Source organism: Amia ocellicauda, chromosome 7, assembly GCF_036373705.1.
Source record: "Amia ocellicauda isolate fAmiCal2 chromosome 7, fAmiCal2.hap1, whole genome shotgun sequence".
In the NCBI taxonomy this organism is placed as follows: Eukaryota; Metazoa; Chordata; class Actinopteri; order Amiiformes; family Amiidae; genus Amia; species Amia ocellicauda.
Window position 1 is genome coordinate 33,332,499 of NC_089856.1, and position 22,045 is coordinate 33,354,543.

The following is a 22,045-nucleotide window of genomic DNA, read 5'->3' on the forward strand; positions in this document are numbered from 1 at the left end:
ACAAGGTTTATTTTCAGAACAGGTGCTTCTCTGGTGAAATGCTGTCATTGATGGTGTTAATTACACACAGGCAACAGGCTATTATGTGGTTCATGTGAGAAATGTGAGTGTTGATCAACACTTCATTAATTCATCAAAATTTCTCAGATTGGCATATCCTGTGCATCTTTGCTCTTCTTTCTGAGACTGTCTATAGCAGGCAGAGACACTCTCAAAATATTTAATGTTCTTTGACTTGACATTTTCAGCGGATGAGGTAAACATATTGGTATATTGATAACAAACCTTCCTGTTGTTTCTATGAGTTGTCCACAATGTCACAGGTGTTGCAAGGTGGAATTTTACCAACTGAGCATGATGACGGTCCCATATTTACTGTTATTGATGATTCAGTACCCATTATCTCTTAAACTTGCATATTAATCAGCATTTAATGAAGAATAACAATAAAGAAAAACCTTGTACAGGGTACGTTTCAGATTTTCAAGTTTGTATTGTTTGTATTACATCCTTATTTTCTGTTGTAGAATCCACGTTCATTTATACTTCACCAATTCTGTTTCATCAAATACAATATCTCACATCCTTTGGTTCTGTTTACAGATTCACATCCAGGTTATAAAATGTGTTTATATGAATAGCACAACCTCTCCAGAAAATAGTTTTGTAACAGGAACAACATTTTGATGTAGCAGAAAGCATGTAAAGTCAAATTCAATCTGTTATTCCACTCAATCCGAAGGCTTTATACACACACTGTTGATTATGACTAGATTTCAAATCATGAAGTGCAGTAACCCTGCTGTATTATGAAAGGCAAAACACTTTAAAGGTCACGCACAATTGCAGCAATGTTTAACATCAGATGACAAAATATATATACAAATATTAAAGGGATTTCCCTGTCCTTCAGCAAGCCTACAAAAATATATATACGAAATGGATTGATCTGAAAATACAGGTATTGCATCAGAAGTGGGGTTTACCGTATAGAATGAGCAATTATACTACATTCCTTAATTTCTGTTCAGTTCACTTTAAACAGGTGAAAAGGGGAGTTTGTGCTTTAGTGAATTTCATGTCTAACTATCATGAGCACCCTTCCAAGGCCTAATTTAATTTTCACAACACAAAAAAACACACCTCAAATAGCACATTTTAAACATTTTCCTCCATGTTCCCCACTGAGCAGATAAATATGCAGTGCCAAATAGTGTGCTTGCACAAGCTTTGTTTGTATTACTTTTCAGATTGGGAGAACGAAGAGGGAAAAAACTAAATACGGCCTAGGAAAAGAAAATCCATTATCACCTAATGAAATATTTACTCATTAAGGGTTTTAAACAGTTTAAGGGGCTGAAGGATGCCATCAGCATTTTTCTGCTCGCTCTCCACTGTGTATAAACAGTGGCCTTTAATATATTCTATCACAGAGTCTGGGAGGAGGTACTTGACGCTCTGCCCTCGCCGTATGGCCTGGCGAATCTCGGTGGCGCTGATCTCATTCTGGATCCACTCCCTGACCAGAAAGATGTTGTGCTTGTGCCTGGTGAGGACGTCAGACTCGTGGACCAGCCGGCAGGGGTCAAGGTGGGCACGGCTGACGCACACCAAGCCAAACTTGCCGACGAGTTCGACGATGTGGTCTTCCCTCCAGAGCTTGGGAACCTTGAATGTCTCCAAGAAATCGGCTCCACAAAGCAACTTAAGCCGCGGTGTTCCTAAAGAAAGACAAACAAGTGTTGCCTGGGGTCTGCTGGGACGATCATCGTTATCACCTAAATAAATACATAAATAAAAAGGCGCTACTAAATTATGTGTGTGTATTTTTTTGGTGTGTTCTTTTCCCCACAGCTTTTCAGCTCCTAAATCCTAACATCCATAATGAAACCCCAAATAGCTTTGATGTTCCAGCCTCTGCACTAATTCTCTTTATGGACTCGCTCTGCGTTTCCATAATTAATAAAACCCACGGTCTTAAATAATGCAAATAAAGTACGGTAGATGGGATTACATAAATACTTTCCTTGCAGCCCTTGTTCAAAACCTATTTTCAACCTGTAATTTTCAGATTTATATTTTCATAATTTTTCTCTTTTTCATGTTAAATAATTAACTGGCCTTAATGTTTTTTTATGAACGATTGCCTCTTACAATCCCATTAGGTTACAGCATGGAGCACTCATTCACTGAAGTTATTTTCTCATGGTAAGTTCTGACAGCTTGCAGAGATAAATTCTGTTAGCACATATGCATAGTCCTCTAATCAAGCTCAGCTCATCTAAACACAGTAAGGCAATGGGCTCCTATTGAGCACAAGCAGAGAAAATGATGTACTTGTGGAAAAAATTAAACAGCTGGGTCTGCAAAGACAATTTTACACTGAAACTAGAATCCCATTTCCTAGGGCACACCAGTGTCAGTGACTTAAAGGATCAAATTAAAAGAAAAGAACCGAAAATGCATGTCAGATGAGAAATTGTACAAACTTCCACTTGAAAAGACATCAGTATTAACATAGACATATTGGTGATTATCCTTTTCTTATGTTACATCTGAATACAGGCTGTAGTCATTGCAAATCCATACCTGTAATTCATTTGATCATTTGCAATTAAATGCAAATTTGCAGTACAGCAAATCAAATATTTTAAAAAATAATAATCTGACTACCTATCCATCCAGGTGCTTTTCAATCCGTTTCATGTGTAACAGTCTTTAAGCCTGGTCAGGAATGGTGGAATGCTAATATTACTTAGGACTTTTCTGTCAGCCCCCCCCACAAAAAGACAAAGTGAAACAATGCAATGATCTGTACTGTGCTGCAATGATTTTCATAAGGCGTTGATAGCAATCCAACACCACCGGTGCCGCAGACAATCATAATGTGGAACAAAGAGACAAAGAGCAGGATACAGTATACAGATTTACATTCAGCCAAGAGGAAGCACATTAAGGTAAATTGAAAAGGAAAGACCATAATCAATGATCAGATTGAGAATGCTTGATAAAAATGGGAAAGATAAGAGAAAAAGGCCATTCCTGTGTTTATTTCACTCCTGTCTGGCTTTTTCATTTGAGTACACTGCATAGCACAGAGCCCTGTCAAATTAAATTAAGCACCCCAGCAATAAAAAATGTAATTCAATGCCCATAAGAAAAATATCAGCCTCCTCCGTTCCCGTCTGCAGCGGCGCCCGGCATGATGCTCAAGACAAAGCTACCATATACAGTAACCAGTCAATTCCTGCAGTGTATAAAGCCCATCTTGAACAAAGCCCCAAAGCCTCTTCTTGTGGAGACAGAGACCCTCACAGCATTTTCCTCATTGGAGGAGGTTAAATAAACAAAAACATTTGTTATGCAACAGATGGTTCTAGTTCATGTCGGCCTACAGCTAAGACTGCCTTCTGTTTTTGGCTCACTACAATCCCGGGCATTATTAATTTGTATAAGTCATAAACCAAATTAGACGAAGGAAGTATAAAATCTTATTAGCATATCAATTTTGTTTGCCACAGATGAATAATGAGTGTAACTGGTAAGAACTGTATTTAAATGTGTTTGTTTTTTGCAGAAGTTGTAGAATGAAACTAAAAGTCTTGAGAAAGCTTGAAACCAATGCAAAGGAAATACATCTAATTATTTTGTTTTGGCAGGCAACAGAGAGGCTTGAACTCAAAGAGCCTTACCTGTAGGGGACTTATTGTCGAGTGTGTATGCCTTGTTTATGTAGACATTATTCAAGTTTTCCTTCGACTGATGCCTGTTCTGAAGTCTGTCATAATGGTGCCTGCAGTATAAGGGGAAGAAAAAAAGGCTACTGTTTCCATAATCCTCTTAGAGATGTACATGATTTTCCTCTAACTTTCAATTACTTGAACGAGAGTCGGCTTTCGGGCACCAGCAAGAAAGACAAGAGGCCACTTCATGCTTTAATCAGCTCTTTACGAAATGCAGCTTAAAATGAATCTTTTCACGAGAGGATTTGTATTAGGGACAGAAAGCAATTTGTAACGTGTCACAAGTGTTTGCAGCACAACAGAACAACTTCCCCAGACCTCTCTCCAGCTCCAAGTACATGGACAAGAGCTTTTAAGATGTGCACATGCAGTGTGACATGATAGAGGGCATTCATAGATATTTTTTTATTTATTTATATCAGCATGGTCACTTCAATTACATGGTCACGGGCAGGGTCCTCTTATTCTGATTTTTATTCCTCCTGGTAAGTCTGTACATTTTAAGCTTCATGGCAAACCTTACAGCATCTCCAAGTAAATAATTACCCAACATGACAAACATATTTTGTTCTGTCAACTGTACTGACTACATAATTGGTGGGGGGGTGACAGAGGGGGGCACAACTTTATATTGAAAAAGCACAAAATATTAATTACATATTTAATCTCTTAAATGTATCCTAAATATTCACTTAACTAACAAAGAGCTACTACAAAGCCCACTAAGGAAAAGAACACTTACTTTAAGGAGGCTTTATAAAATGACTAGCACTTCATTGCTTTCAAAGAAATTCACCCAAGGGCTGGCAATCATGACATTACCATTCAAATGAAGTTCCCCCCCCCCCATTCTTTCAAAATCCAATCGCCTATTCACTGCCTCATACAGAGAAAAGCACTTAAATTGCTCCTATGAGATATTAATGTAAGATGGAAATCTTTAGAATAGCAGAATGCATTTGATGATTTGGTGGAAATTTCATACATAGTTTTTTTCCCCCACAGAGAACAAACCTGAGAGAAAAACAGCTTTCTTTAAATGAAAAAACAACACTACCTAAATACGCATTTGAAATGGAACAGCTCCTTGCAGGTTCTAGTAGGTGAGATTAGCATCTGCTTTTCACCTACTTGCAAAAATCTGAATGATCACAGGGGCTGCTATATTTTTAAAGGCAGCTTAGGCACCCCTAGCACAACCAGAGGGCACTCAAAATAGAAATGCCAATGTAGCATTAAAGGCTTTGTATTGTGCTGCACTAGGGTGAGTCTACTGAGAGCCCAGTAATTACTGTAGCTCCCGCTGTCTTGTTAGTAAGAGATAAAAAATTGCATGCCGTTTGCCAAAAAGACCGGAGGTATTACTCAACATGCTTGTAAATCCATTAACACACCATGACCTGAATGCTGTTTGCTTCTCTGTTTGTATAATTTCACACCCAATTCAGAGTCTATATTGATTATAACCAGCTCCCACTTGTAGGAAATTGAGAAAAACTAGTGAGCTGGCTACACCTGGAAGACATTAGGTCAGTACGACCAACATATTAAGTACATGTTTTATCTCCATTACTTTGTCATACAATATTTCATTTAATTATTCATTTAAGTTGTGTACTTTCCTTTTCCAGTTTTATTGTCCAAAACTTCCTGCCCTTCCAGGTACAATCTGAAATAAATCAAAGGCAATGGAGTCTAGAACAAGATGTGGCTTTATCAAACTTCTCCCCTAGAACAGCAGCTTATTTGTTTGTTTGAAATCAAAATTAATGTCTCTAGCTGTGTTCTGAGACCCCAAGGCAGGATTATAGAGGTTTTGCAATGGGGTGGGAAGATGCAACAGATCTGTTGTCTTTTCATTGCCCTCAGCCAACCAGAGGAAACTACTGGCATGATTTTGAATTCAACATTTTGTCTGGTTTTGCCTGATACCAAGCCTCCGTTGTGTACCAGCCAGAATATTTAGCGCAATGCTACTTTCTAGCTATCAGGCGAGTCAGCAAGTATTTTTCTTCCATACAAATTTGCTTTGCCTTAAAGAAAAAAAAAATGAGTTAACAAAAGTGGAATTAGGTTTCCTTACTTGCCTCACAGTGCTTGTTCAAAGTCTGCCTGATCTGCCCCACTATAGGCGACGATAGGGAACAAAGGCTATGAATGTGCTCTGCGGTTTTATTACACCAAATGAATCAAATATGGTTACAGCAGGGATGCACATCTCTTGTCCCCGGGGACCGGAGGGCCTCCTGGTGTTGTGAGTCACTAACTTGAGGTAAATAATTAACTACCTAAAAACAATTTAACACCTCTGCAGTTCTGTAGCAAGTCATGATTAAGAGGGTTTCAAGAAAATTAAATGCTGGTTGGGGGCTCTTCAGGAGTCTTGCCCCGGGGTACAACGGTTTTCCTGGCCGATTTGTTCTTTAACTCAACACTCTGCATACCTCAGCGTGGCGACCGTCTCACTCCACTGCTGCTGCTCACTCTCCCAGGAGTCCACTCGTATCCAGTCAGAGGTCTGCAGGGCCAGCCGTGCCATGGCAACGCGGTGTTTTGCAGATACCAGGCCTCGCTTGCCATATTCATCATTGACTGGGGAAACGATGCCTTCAATTACTTCGAACTGCCCTTTAAGAACAAATGAAACATCTTATCCGTATGCATGGTTATAAAATCCTACAATGCTGTGTAAATCTTTTTATTATTTTTATTTTGGGGGGGATAAATATACAGTGAGGGAAAAAAGTATTTGATCCCCTGCTGATTTTGTACGTTTGCCCACTGACAAAGAAATGATCAGTCTATCATTTTAATGGTAGGTGTATTTTAACAGTGAGAGACAGTATAACAACAAAAAAATCCAGAAAAACGCATTTCAATAAAGTTATAAATTGATTTGCATGTTAATGAGTGAAATAAGTATTTGATCCCCTATCAATCAGCAAGATTTCTGGCTCCCAGGTGTCTTTTATACAGGTAATGAGCTGAGATTAGGAGCACTGGAGTGCCACACACGCAATCAATCAATCAGATTCCAAACTCTCCACCATGGCCAAGACCAAAGAGCTGTCCAAGGATGTCAGGGACAAGATTGTAGACCTACACAAGGCTGGAATTGGCTACAAGACCATCGCCAAGCAGCTTGGTGAGAAGGTGACAACAGTTGGTGCGATTATTCGCAAATGGAAGAAACACTAAATAACTGTCAGTCTCCCTCGGTCTGGGGCTCCATGCAAGATCTCACCTCGTGGAGTTTCAATGATCATGAGAACGGTGAGGAATCAGCCCAGAACTACACAGGAGGATCTTGTTAATGATCTCAAGGCAGCTGGGACCATAGTCACCAAGAAAACAATTGGTAACACACTGCGCTGTGAAGGACTGAAATCCTGCAGCGCCCGCAAGGTCCCCCTGCTCAAGAAAGCACATGTACAGGCCCGTCTGAAGTTTGCCAATGAACATCTGAATGATTCAGAGGAGAACTGGGTGAAAGTGTTGTGGTCAGATGAGACCAAAATCGAGCTTTTTGGCATCAACTCAACTCGCTGTGTTTGAAGGAGGAGGAATGCTGCCTATGACCCCAAGAACACCATCCCCACCGTCAAACGTGGAGGTGGAAACATTATGCTTTGGGGGTGTTTTTCTGCTAAGGGGTCAGGACAACTGCACCGCATCAAAGGGATGATGGACGGGGCCAGGTACCGTCAAATCTTGGGTGAGAACCTCCTTCCCTCAGCCAGGGCATTGAAAATGGGTCGTGGATGGGTATTCCAGCATGACAATGACCCAAAACACACAGCCAAGGCAACAAAGGAGTGGCTCAAGAAGAAGCACATTAAGGTCCTGGAGTGGCCTAGCCAGTCTTCAGACCTTAATCCCATAGAAAATCTGTGGAGGGAGATGAAGGTTCGAGTTGCCAAACGTCAGCCTCGAAACCTTAATGACTTGGAGAGGATCTGCAAAGAGGAGTGGGACAAAATCCCTCCTGAGATGTGTGCAAACCTGGTGGCCGACTACAAGAAACGTCTGACCTCTGTGATTGCCAACAAGGGTTTTGCCACCAAGTACTAAGTCGAAGGGGTCAAATACTTATTTCCCTCATTAACATGCAAATCAATTTATAGCTTTTTTGAAATGGGTTTTTCTGGATTTTTTTGTTGTTATTCTGTCTCTCACTGTTAAAATACACCTACCATTAAAATTATAGACTGATCATTTATTTGTCAGTGGGCAAATGTACAAAATCAGCAGGGGATCAAATACTTTTTTCCCTCACTGTATTAATATATCAGTTTATTAAATGGTAAGTTAAATTGGCTGCTTTCAAATTGAACTAATATTCCAATATGAAAATAACTATTAAGTTTAGACAAAAAAAACAAAAAAAAAACAACAGAAACTGGATGCTAGAAACCAGACAGAAGCAGTGCTAAGTGGATGCAGTAAGCAATAAAACAGTTGGTGATGAAAAGAAGCAGAGGACTTAATCTCTAACTGTGGACAATATCAGATTTAAGATATCAGCATAAGCATCTTTGATTATTTCCCCCAGCAGAGCAACAAAGCCACTACACCAAAAAAAAACAAAAAAATGGTCCCCTGGCATGGGGCATTTGTACACTCAGAGAGGGATTACATCACCTTAATGGGCTCACACACCATGAGTCCTGATACATCTGGACAGTCTGCAGATTTATTTAAGTTCTTAGAGATATTATTATTATTATTATATTTCTTAGCAGACACCCTTATCCAGGGTGACTTACAATTGTTACAATATATCACATTATTTTTACAGACAATTACCCATTTCTACAGCTGGGTTTTTACTGGAGTAATCTAGGTAAAGGGTACAACAGTGCCCCCCACCTGGGACTGAACCCACAACCCTCCAGAGTTCAGAGCCCTAACCACTACTCCACTCTGCTGCCCAGATATATCAAAGTTTGTAAAGTTATAGTACAAAGTTAAGTGCATTCTCTGGGGGAATTTAAGACTGCATTTGGCAAATGACCTAATGTGCAAATACCACAGATGAAGCCAGTCTACACCAAAATAAAAATGAAGAATGGGAAAGAACAGAGGTCCCTTTATCAAATATATGTTTCTATTAGAAGGCCTGGATCATAAATATCAACCTGTTTTGCACTCAATTCTTACTTGGTGTCAGCTTATTATTATATGATTTAGTGCCCTAATCTATACTGAAACAGACTCCTTGTTGCAAGGCCACATTACACAGTTTTCTAACCCTGTCTTAAGGAGCACACTGTTATGTCACTGAGGCATACAATTGCGGTAACAAAAGACTTACATTAATGTTTTCTCCTGTAGACTTTAATGTATGTATGTAGATTGTGTATCATGGCCATAGTCTGTATGGCATTATATTGTATAGTTTATTACCTCTAGCCTTGCTGTTAACATAAGCAATGCAAATGGCCATGATTTTCAAAGGCAAAATATTCCCTAGAAATAAAGTAGACAAGGTGAGCTGTGATTATTACATGTATTTGAATGGATCTCTTGAATACATTGGCCAAACATTCAAACTGGCAATGTGTTTAGTTGTCTGTGTTTTTCTTTCTTTCTTCTTCTTTAAAAAAAATATTCAGAAGTGGTAACGCCATTCAAGTTCACCTGACATACAATTACCTCAGAAAGCACTTAATAAACAGACAAAAAACTGGTGGGGGAGAAACCCAAGACAAATACAGCCCTGCATCGATAGTGGTTAAGATTAAGGCTAAGGCTGCTAGCTGAACCCACATCATATTATAAGGAACGTATTTTATTCATAAACAAAGTCTAACACATACGCATTCGGGAAGAAATCAGCTTTACCAATCTATGAAAAACCACTCTGGGATTAAAAATGTACAAGGCAATGCGTAAATCCACTCCTTAATCTCAGGGAGTGTGAGTCTAAAGCTTTATCAGCAGAAACAGAAATGGTTTTATTCCAACAAGTAACAGGCACTGCTTCTAACAAAATGGCATTCTGCAGGGTCAAGTCACGCAGGGTCAAGTCACTCTGTTTGTCCTATGAGTGTGGTATCAGAAATCAGAATAAAGATTCTTAATATTATTTACTTGTTAGGGTAAGAATAAAAATGTTATCCCTGTATTTACTGAAGATTTGGATGTTCAGTCTCTTTACATAAATGATAACATCACCCAAGAAAATGTTACCCTATCTATAATATAATTAAGAACATATTACAAAATATGAAATCAATTACACATGTACAAGTACACTGTTATCATCAGTCTATTACACATTTGAGAATTTCAAGCATCTGTGATGGCAAGGTCATTGTCAACAGAAAGTTTTAATTCTTATGTATTTTATAATTAATTCCTTTAATTGTTGATGAACTTTTTCTCTGCAGCATATATACACCGATCAGCCATAACATTATGACCACCTGCCTAATATTGTGTAGGTCCCCCTTTTGCCACCAAAACAGCCCTGACCCATCGAGGCATGGACTCCACTAGACCTGTGAAGGTGTGCTGTGGTATCTGGCACCAAGAAATTAGCAGGAGATCCTTCAAGTCCTGTAAGTTGCGAGGTGGGGCCTCCATGGATCAGACTTGTTTGTCCAGCACATCCCACAGATGCTTGATTGGATTGAGATCTGGGGAATTTGGAGGCCAAGTCAACTCGTGATTCATCAGACCAGGCCACCTTCTTCCATTGCTCCGTGGTCCAGTTCTGATGCTCACGTACCCATTGAAGGCGCTTTTGGCAGTGGACAGGGGTCAGTATGGGCACCCTGACTGGTCTGCGGCTACGCAGCCCCATACGCAACAAACTGTGATGCACTGTGTGTTCTGACACCTTTCTATCAGAACCAGCATTCACTTTTTCAGCAATTTGAGCTACAGTAGCTCGTCTGTTGGATAATACCACCGCTTTTCCTTCCTTGGACCACTTTTGATAGGTACTGACCACTGCAGACCGGGAACACCCCACAAGAGCTGCAGTTCTGGAGATGCTCTGACCCAGTTGTCTAGCCATCACAATTTGGCCCTTGTCAAAGTCTCAGATCCTTACGCTGCCCATTTTTCCTGCTTCTAACATATCAACATTGAGGACAAAATGTTCACTTGCTGCCTAATATATCCCACCCACTGACAGGTGCCATGATAATGAGATTATCAATGCTATTCACTTCACCTGTCACTGGTCATAATGTTATGTCTGATAGATACACTACTGGTTAAAAGTTTTAGAACAACCCAATTTTTCCAGTTTTTATTGAACTTTAAGCACAGTTTTTAAGTACAATTTCCTACACCATCAAAGGGCACTTGGAAACTGGAGGAAACTCTGACAGGAAGAGGTCTGGCTCACCCAAAGCCACAACAGAATCAGAAGACAAGTTTCTGAGAGTCAACAGCTTGCGTGATAGGCAGCTCACAGGACAACAGATTCAAGCACAGCTAAACACTGGTCGAAGTAAGCAAGTCTCAGTTTCAACTGTGAAGAGAAGACTTCAAGCTGTAGGTTTGACAGGTCGAGTGGCAGTAAGAAAGACATTGCTAAGATGGCAAAATAAGAAAAAGAGGCTTGCCTGGGCCATGAAGCACCACCAGTGGACTACTGAAGACTGGAAGAAGGACCGATGAATCAAAATTTGAAATCTTTGGTTCATCACGCAGGGTTTTTGTATGCCGTCGAGTAGGCGAAAGGATGGTTCCTGAGTGTGTGACACCAACTGTCAAACATGGAGGAGGTGATGGTCTGGGGCTCTTCTGTTGGATCAAGAGTCGGCGACTAGCACAGAGAGAATGGCACCCTGAACCAAAACGGCTACCCCAGCATTTTGCAGAGCCATGCAATACCCTCTGGTATATGCCTAGTTGGTCACGGGTTTATTCTACAGGAAGATACGGACCCAAAACGTGGGATGAACAAAATTTATAGAGACATTAAGCTGCGTAAATTTCTATGAAAACTGGAAAAATTGACGTGTTCTTTTGACCAGTAGTGAAGGCTTTTTAATTCAGCCAGATACAATTGTAAAAACAGAACAAACCTAAATTTATCTCTGCTCAGTTCCCTCCAGTTGAGTGTCAAAATGGGAACTCTCACATAAATTTAGAAAAACACACAGCGGTCCCCCACACATCAGAAAAGGCTGATTACATTTACAGCAGACAAAAAGGCAAAGCTTCTGAGGAGATGTAAATCATGCTGTATTACTGATCAATATTACATCTTATACCCATGTATATTTCACTACATGGATTTCTATTTCCACAAAATATGGAATCTGGACTGCAGTTAAAGATTAACAAACAACCTTGCCCAAAAGGTTGCCTTTAGCATGAATGAATGACCAGTTTGATGAACATAGAATATTACATTTGATAGCAATAACTGTCAATCAGTTTTCTTCTCCTAGAAAGCTACATACAGCATTTTCCGTTTTTGTTTACATGTTACATACTATCATGAAGTACACAGACACAGATTCTATATTTGAAAGAAGTAAACAATTTGAAGGTTAAAAACAGCACACCAGTGTGCTCATGGCACTGTAAAAAATGAAATATTGTATTTGTTGAAGTGGCATTAATAAAAAATTAAATAAAAATCAGATTAGGTTTTAAATAAAGTGAAGGTGTCCTACTTTCACTTATCAAAGTTATCTCGTTAATTAAATTTTTTTACATGGATAGCTTTTATCGTTATTCATTAAATATGTTTCTAAACAAGCAGCATTCAATTCATTTGAAGACAGTTTTTCATTTCTTTAAGAGTCATAGGGCCACACACTCTTAATCAAAAACTCTTTCTGCTAATGGAAATTAATTATTATTCTTTTAATTGGCTGAACCTAGGTAATCTGGTCCTTTACAGATACAGAAGTCCTGCTGTGGAGTATTCATTTGAATTTCCATTTAAAAATCAGCATGGTACTGTATTTTAACTTGTATTGTAATTTCACACACAGAACATGGCTCCAAAAAGCAGTTCTACACTGTAGCTGTTTATAGAACACCAGTTCTGTGAATATCAACCATTTTTCACATGTGAGAAGGTTCCTTTATGTTCCTTTTGTATCTAAGCCCATTATAGCTGAACATCCTTTAAAATATTTACAAACATAATACAGAAAGGAATTAAACCAAGCAGTAAATTAATTATATTTTCTAACCATTCAAATCCTCATTGTTCTGCACCGAAAACTTTAATAGTTTAGGATTTTTCTTAACTTTTTCTGTCATAATATGAACGTTAAAATCTAACCACGTACAATACACACTCCAATTAAAGTTCAATTAAAGGAAATAAGCACAATACCCAAGGACTTTATATTGGCTATTTAAATTAGTTACAGACTAGCACAATCCCTTCTTGCAGTTCTACATTGTGCCATGCCTCTATTCAGCCAGTTTATTCAAATTCTAGGATGCTCTTCAGGTCTCAGAGATGTTCTCCCCAGACCATAGAGCTCATTTCTGTTGCACGCTAGCACTTCTAGCACTTATGACACTGTGGGTGCTGTCTGCCTTCTACCTCCGTGCCTGACTGGGCAACAGTGCTTGGGTTGTTAAGCCAACAGAAACAGGCCTTTTTTCACAGATGTTCTTCACAAAATGAAAACAGCATGCATACAGGTTCATCACTTCAGTCAGAATAAAAAGTAAGACCTGTGAAAATCCAGGATGACTTCTGAATTCCAGTCATGTCTGTAATGTGTCACCTGGTGTGGACAATGTCTTAAGGTGCAGTGGGAAAACAACCTGGTGAAAAAACGCCAACCTGTTTGATGCATATGGTCTCTTGCTAGTTCAAACAGCCGCATGTGTTGGTTGGTAATGGGGTTGAAGGAGCCACATGCCAGCAATACAATAGGAACCCGGCCAGCCATTTCTACACTGGACTCAAGGGTGTTCACTTCATGCTCTGCTGGAGAAATCAATCAGAACAATGAAAATTAGTGAATACAAAAATAAATTCTGTCTTATTACAACACAGAGATCTTTGGTTAAAATCAAAAACATTCCTCGGGATAAAGATCGCTCACTGGTAACATAATTAGGACTTCTGTTAGAACTGTTGTATTCATTTAAACATTTGAAGTTCAGTCTTTTTGATGCCATTTGTGGAGAATAATGTTTATTGTTTTTTGAACTGGCTGCACTGAAAGCACTTTTTTAAAGGGTACTATACCTCAAACTTGTGTTCAATTTGGTGCTGTTGGGCTTTGGGCTAGTTTGGCTTTATATTTTCCCCAACACACATACCATTCAATACATTCTATGACTGTATCTCAAATACCTGAAACAATGAATTTGACAGAACATTTTTCATCATCTACAACATGTTCCCCAATCTATGACCTTCAAAACAAAACAAGAAACAAACACAAAAAAACAAAAACAAAGGTAAGTTAATTGCACTTCTGGAGGTGTGACGTTCCTGGTGGAATTTCCTGTAAAGGTTTCCTTATGGACAGACACCATGCTTTTGGAGACCTGTCTGTTAAGACAGAATGCGACAGTGGCCCTACATGAAGCTCATTTATATTTCAGCATAGGGCTGTGCGATATGACGATATATATCGTATGACAATAGAAAAACGTCTATCGTTTCATATTATGCTCTATCGTTTATATCGTTTTGTCGAGAATGACACTCTTTACGGCAATATTTTTTGTCATTAGGACGCTTTGCGTTCTTCCACACGTGTCGGATGGGGCAAGAAATGAGCATCAGAAACACAGACAGACATAAGGAGAGTGAAGTGACACACAATAACCAACACAACCAAGAGATACTTTAATGCGCAAGCGCACACGCTGCGCCCCGCTCCCGTCGCCGGGCTGAACTCGATCTGCAAGCACCCCCACCGCCACTAATTTAGATGTGTATAATTTGTATAAAATTAAAGAATAATAACGTTTGTTTACATTTTAATAAATTGGAAAGCAATGCAAACAGATGCAGAAAGTTGCATTAGATGGTGAAGTGGTACAACAGTTTTATTATTATTATTATTATTATTATTATTATTATTATTATAGCTATTTGGTATTAACATGTGATGTACTGGTAAGCAGAATTGAAACGCGACAGTCGGAGAAGAAATGTCCCTGTCCAGCAGATGTAAACCCGGCTGTGGTAAATCTACCTGAATGTATAGCATTTTACAGCGCATGTGTTGCGTGATTACTATTACTTGTGTTATTGTTTTTATGCGACAGTATATCAAAATGTGTGTGTATATATACATATATATATCCCATAACAACATAACACACGTAATAGTAATCACACAACACTTGCGCTGTAATGTGTTGCATTCTGCATATATTTACCATGACAGCCTGCATGTGGTATTTGTTAGTTTTGCTTATTTAATGATTAACAAAATACTTGTAGTTTTAATGTCTTTGGTTTTATTTTGTAGCTTGATTGGATAAATATATATATCGCGATATATATCGTGCATCGCCCAAACTTCTAAAAATATCGAGATATTATTTTTAAGTCATATCGCCCAGTCATATTTCAGCATATGCTTTAATTTTATAGGACATGAAGCCAATGAGAAAAGCTCCTGAGGAAAACAAACTTGCAAATGATGAGCAGGGTAATTATTTATTTAAGCAAGATGTCTCAAATAAAACTACAACATGCATGGAAACTAAATAATCCCATTATTGGCCATTTCTGACACAGATAAAAAAAAAAAAAAACATGACTATCTTTAAATCTGGTTTCCTCATGAAATTAAACCTTTGGAAAGATGTATTCAGAAGCAATGCTTTAATGGTCTTTCAACTAGTTGGTAATTGGTTTTAAGCATTTTCATCAAGTTTCCATCTAGTCATAATGTATTAGCCCAGAGTATTAGCTGTTTCAAGTTGATCATTCAACTCTTTTTACCACTGTGTCTTCTCAGTTCACTTTGATCACTTATGGCAGACATCTTGAGAACATACCACATGGTAAAAGTGAAAGCACCCAGTGATGGAAAGCAACATTTTGTTAAGGTTATGAAGCTCTTCATCAATTGTTTTACCTAATAATCTTCACACACAGCTATAATTCAGCTCCATTAAGCACTGGAAAATGGTAAATTGCTTGATCAAGGCAAAATTATTGAGACAAAAATGATATGTCTCAGAACGTCCTTGCTTCATTGATTAAATGGGTAGCAATGGATCCATTACTTAGTGATAATGGAACTGAGTTTACTGAGCAATTCAATATTATTGAAGTCTAACTCCATTAACATGAAAAAGTCAGCATTCGCTCTATTGAATGCAGTCAAAAGTCTGGGAACACACAATTATAATAGCAGCGTCTTTATATTTTAGAAAAATAAAACTTAAAAATAAAGTATGTACTACCTACATTGTTGTTTGTTGCATCTAGCAGGAAGTTTTTTTTTTTTTTTAAATATAGGCCTATAGTGGCAGAATGAAAAAGAAAATCCTCTGCCTGAAGCCTATTAATGTCTTAATGGCCTTTAGGCAACAGACCACAATATTTGACTCTTCAATGATGCTACATTACCTTCAGGCAATTATGCCACTAAGAGCATCAGCCCCTAGTCGAGCAATATAATATAATCATGCAAACTTTAAATAAATAAATTACACATGTAGGAGTACGTAGGATACAATTATTTTTAACAACAACAATAATGTTTATTTATTTATTTGTGGATGCCCATATCCATGGAGACTTGTCACTAAATATAGCCTAGACATTTCAAGTACTGAAATTGCACATGGAGTAAGTGGCCTAACTGGAATCAGACCTTCTGTACTTTATTCAGTTGGGAATGTGAATGATAGGTAGGAAGTCTGAATTTATAGGGATGGAAGATTTTCCTTCCACTGAAAATTTTTGCTGTTCCTACAGATAATTACAAAGGGGTCAGTAAGAGGATTAAGACCTAATGCGAAAGGGATTGGTAATCTGCTAGCAGTGCATGTTTTTAATGGTTCGATGATGATCTGGGAGTAGCTGGTATTGGATTCTGCTGAAAAGGTGGCTCTGGTAAACCAAGTATTAAGCAATTAAATCAAATACTAAACTGTGATACATTTCTATTTCCAAGAAATAAAAAAATAAAAAATAATAATTTCTCAGGCTTTGCCCATCTGTTTGGAGCTACTGTTGTCTTTCTGGATTCTAGACACTGAGGTTTGTCCTGTAACATTAATACCAGGACTCCAATGGCTGATGTACATTGTTACTCACAATAGAAAAATAAAAATTTAGATTTCAATCTAGGTTGCAGATATTCTTTCATTCTTTTTGAGTTAGCAATGCATTACATTACATTGCACTGTGACAAGCAGACCTCCCAATTTCACATTCATCAAAATAAGGGAGCAGGGATAAACAATTTCTCAAGACATACTTCACAGGTACTCAAGAGTTATGGATATTGAAGTGCTTTTCATTTTTCGCCCATCTAAAGAGATGTAAACATCGCATTCCTGAATACTGTAATTGGTGGTCAAAAGTTAAATGCTTTCATGCACAACATTCAGAGTGATGTCAGAATGGTGATATTTGAGTGTCATCAGAAGTGTCAAGTCATTCGAACCCAAAATCTGAACATCAGTAAAGGCCTTTTTTGGTAACAAATGTATAAAACATATGCTAGCAACATAATTGTCTGAAAATACAATAAGAAAATACAATGCATTCCTTTTGTTTGACAGCAGGTGTGAAGCAGTTCCAGTTTTTAGATCCACTCTGACTGTATATATTATTTTTTATTATTATTATTTATATGATTCTTTTAATGAGACACATAGTTTAGGTGCTCTTGTATTAAAACAAACATCGGTATGGACAATCCTACTTTAGTGAGCATGTTTCAGATTAACTGCACATTCAAGTTTAATTAACACATTTTAAGGTTCTGGCATACAATCATTTTTTATCTGATAGACTACACTGTACGCTTATTCATCTCACTAACTATCCCACTGGTATGATACCTGCAAGATTAAGATCTCAGAATGAAACCGATCAAGGACCCCTTCGGTTGTGCTGTGCATTCTGAAAATGTGTTTAATGTTAAGATACAATTCATGTCTATCCATATATTTTAATACAGCACATAACATGTAGGTAGTCAGGTCTCAGAGACAAGAGTTATTAAAATGTATTCCCAAATGCCTGGAAATCAAAAGAGACACAGAACTTCAACTACATGAAAATCATCTCATTAAACAGAACATAAAAGGTGTTTTACAGTAAAGAATCCCTATCTCTTTCTATCAGCTTGACATCACACCTGAAAGGCATAGATTGTTACATGATAATTTGACTTTCAAAAGTGGTTTGTGCTGGTGACTGAAAATCTCATATCTTTAGAACTTTATAAGAGGAAGAACAAAGAGATTGAAAAGGCTGTGGCTGTGGGAAGGGAGGGAAGGGACTCAGCACTTGTATAGGTTACATACAAGTGTCCTCTCTGCAATCGAAGATCTTATCACAAGAGATGAGATTCCAATTGCTGTCCACTACAAGCAAGCCATAATCCATCACACTGAGCAATCATGGAGCATGCAATGACTTCAATTGTTTCCCTCCAACAGAACAAACTAAAATTATGAAAAGGTACTCCAGAAAGGAGGAAGCGAAGAGAATGCTGTCCATAACATAATGGTCTATTCATGCCAAAACCTCAAAGTGAAATGGATGTGGGACATTAGTTTTAGAAGTAGGGGCAAAAGCACTAGCGATGATCAAAGAAGCAAATTCAATAGTGAGAGAGACCTGATGGAAAACCATAGGTAGATTATGGGGGAAAAGGTGACAGACAGGTTTCATATTAAGTAAATCAGGGCCATTCAAATTCCAAAGGGAATTTAAATTTCAGATTTTCACGCACGTTATATCCACGAACAGAAAAGGCAGGCATTCATCTCTTTGATACAACGATTCAGACCAAGTGTGCTGCCTATTAACCTTAAAATATTAATGCCATTACATTTTTATTCAAAGTCTTATGAAAAATTTAAATAAACCTAAGCAAGAAGTGATGGGATCTGTTTCTCAAGACATTCTGAAAGGGCAAAGAACACGTTGTTTCAACCAGGGCCACTGCGAAAAGATGAGTGAATAATTCAAATAAGAACAGAATATTCCAGTCTGAAATGGTACCACTAATACATGTCTTTGCAGTGCTTTACATAAACAAATAAAAGGCACTATTCTCTTTCTTAAAATGTAATGCTAACTGGTTTGAATCACTGTTACTCTGCTTTATTTGACTAAATCAGAGTGCAATTTCATTTAAGCATACTTATTAAAGTTTAAATGCAGAAAATCACCATAGCAAGGACTGACATTTATGTTACATTCACAAGCACTGCCCAATTCATGTGGAACATCAAGGATCAATAGGAAATTGTAGGCAATTTTGTTTGTTTTGTGTGTTTTTCCCCTGTATTCACTTAGTGCAGAATGAAAGGCCAATTAAAATTGAGTACTATTGTCAATGAAAGTCTTCACATTTTAGCAGATGCAATTTTCTCATTGTTTCCCTCCTCATTTTCCATATAGAAAGCCAGTCAGACACACATCCAAGTATGCCTTTATTTGTAAGTTTCTCACATGTTAAGTGATAGATTTTCAATCACTGCCTGCTATAATAAATTGTAGGACTAATTATCTAAAGTAAGACTAATAGACTATGGAAGACCAACATATTATGGAATATAAATAAGTTATCTATATTTTTAGGTAAATTATAATGTCAACAGAAAAACATAGACCAAGTGTACTCAATCTGAACATTTACTGCTGCTCTGGAAAAAAATAAAATGTCAGAGTAAATTTAAATATATTCCACAGTCCGCTGCAGAAGTATTATAACATACTATGACAACCTTCACCAGTAAGCTGCGAGAACAGACCATAAACCCATATAGTAATTTAGAAGGAAATGATCAGATGATTATATAATAGCTGCAAACTTTAAAACTTTGAAATTTAACATAAGTCTATCCAGAAGTAGTGGAATGTGTTCAAACTCCAGCCACTGACAAAAAGAAAGCTACACATTTTAAGTGAATGCATGAATACTGTGAAATGCATGTTTTATGTTATTTTAAGCCTGACAAAATCGTTAAGTTAAAATGCACATAAATTGAGAAAATGGGTGGGGTGGGGTGGTAAGGGAAGTAATTTTAACTAGCAGCAGCATCTGCTCATGATTTGCATAAGCCATTGCATGTCTTTAGGGCAAACATTTAATTTATGGCAGTTCTTAACAACACTCATAATTGCCCACACTGTTGTACAATTGAATTTTGTGCATGCCTCTACAGAACCTGGATACTACATTTCACAAGATTTATGAAGATCATTGTTTTATTTATGTAGCATATACATTTCATCTGCAATAGCATGCTAGATGGCAAACTGTTTAAAATCAGAAAAACTGTGCTAGGTAATGCCACAAGATAGAGTATAATATTCTTCCAATGTATGTTTTGGATCTTTTGTTTGTCAAATATATGAAATGAATGGCACAATGTAGAATGTAAATTACTTGTGGGCTTCATAAAACTGCCAATGGAAATAAGCCACTTTAATTATGACTTAGGTGCGGATAAACACATCTCATATATATATATACAAACCCACATACATATATCATGAACTTGGTGATATTAAGCACAGAAAAGGGTTAGGATGTAGTTCACTTCGTGTCTACTTGTTGTTGTTGTTGTTTTGGTTATTTTAATACACAGCTTGCTACCAAATCTAAGCTTCGGTTGAAATACTAAAGCTGTTTTTCTGTGACGAAATTAGTTATTTCTCTGGCTTGGCTATATTTTTGGTTAATACGTGTACAGTATGTCTAGTTTATAGATATGAGCATGGGTCAGACATGTTAATGCATGTAATTTTGTTGTTATTGTAACTACTCTCAATACTGGTTTCAAGAAGTGGTAAAGTCAAACATAACAATAGCATAGCCAAGTGCAGAAAAATGACACCTTTTTAATTACCTTTCTCCGGTCAGACACGCCGTGTGCAACACTATCAATGCTCCCCCAGACAGCGACCATAGAAATACAGCCACTAGATTGTCGCCTAGCGTGTGTTCACTGTCAGAGCTTCCGCTGTTCCTGTGTGCGGAGTGACAGTGCCGGCTGCCATCTTGGGTGGGAATTACGCCTCTCCTGAAACCACGTTTAACTCGCAACGCTTTCGTTACTGACTGTTTAGCGAAAGCGCAAAAGCTGTAAGTCTCCTGAAAAGAAGTAACGAACAACTTATTTAAAAGCGTACACTGAGTAGTATATTGCCTGACTCAAACAACAGGCAGTTGAAAAAAACATGAATCGTTTTCCTCCATAATAGTATTTTATAGATGTTATAGTGTTCGCAGTACAGTCGATTTCTGCAACTTCTGCAAAGGCAACGTGAACTGTATCGATGTAAAGTGACATGTGGTGCCGGTGTGTGTCAATAAATACACGTGTGTCTGTATCGCTAGCTGTACTGCTCTGTGTCTAGACAACCTCCAGGACCAGTACAGTAGCTCTCCATGACCAGGCCTTTATGGTTATATTTAAGAATTGTTCAGTAAATAAACATGTCTCTCCCAGTATATATATATATATATATATATATATATATATATATATATATATATATATAGTATATATACTATAGACTAGTATGACTTACAATAGGAGACTGTTGTACAGTAATGGAATAATGCTGTGGGCTGATGAAAGGCATGATTTCTGCTTCACTTTTTATCTTTGTCTGTATACTGTATTAAGTTTCATAGGCTACACTTCGTGTCATATTTCGTATTTGCGTACAGTCATCTTATTATCACTCAAACTCGTTTGCTTATGCGTCTATTATAACTCCAAGGGCGTGACTCAACACGATGAATGAAATGGAGACCTCTGCTGGACGTTTAGCAATGTGTTACCCAATAATACATTGACCCACACAACAGTTCCACATAGAGACGTTTAAATAAGGTCAGGGAATGTTGTAACATAAATAAACAACCAAACAAATAAATAAATACAAAAGCAGCTTTTATGCAGATTAGAATCAGTCTGTATATCATTAGCATGAATATAAGTCTTTATTCAGAAATAAAGATCTTGTTAATAATATTTAAGGCACAGATTAGATGATGTACACGTATTAAAAAAAAAAAAAAAAAGAAAGAAAAGCCTTTGGAGCACGGTGTAGATGATTATTAAAAAGTGGAAGGTGTATGGCACCACCAAAATCCTGCTTAGATCAGGCCGTACCTCCTCTGGATGAC

The 22,045-nt window shown here is 37.8% G+C and overlaps 1 protein-coding gene across 2 annotated transcripts; it reads right to left on the reverse strand.

Moving 5' to 3' along the window:
• Nucleotides 1-412: 412 nt before the first annotated feature.
• On the reverse strand, nt 413-20,847 carry nmnat3 (nicotinamide nucleotide adenylyltransferase 3). Of its 2 annotated transcripts, none has more exons than XM_066709286.1 (5): nt 20,757-20,847; nt 13,522-13,665; nt 6,188-6,371; nt 3,693-3,793; nt 413-1,721 (listed from the first exon to the last, which is right to left on the reverse strand). In XM_066709286.1, exons 2-5 carry the CDS (start codon nt 13,628-13,630, stop codon nt 1,324-1,326), a joined length of 792 nt encoding a protein of 263 aa, XP_066565383.1. In that variant the 5' UTR covers nt 13,631-13,665; nt 20,757-20,847; the 3' UTR covers nt 413-1,323. The 2 variants fall into 2 exon arrangements, with proteins under 2 accessions (XP_066565383.1, XP_066565382.1); XM_066709285.1 differs by having other exon boundaries at nt 13,522-13,668; nt 20,757-20,840.
• Between the last annotated feature and the right edge of the window lie 1,198 nt (nt 20,848-22,045).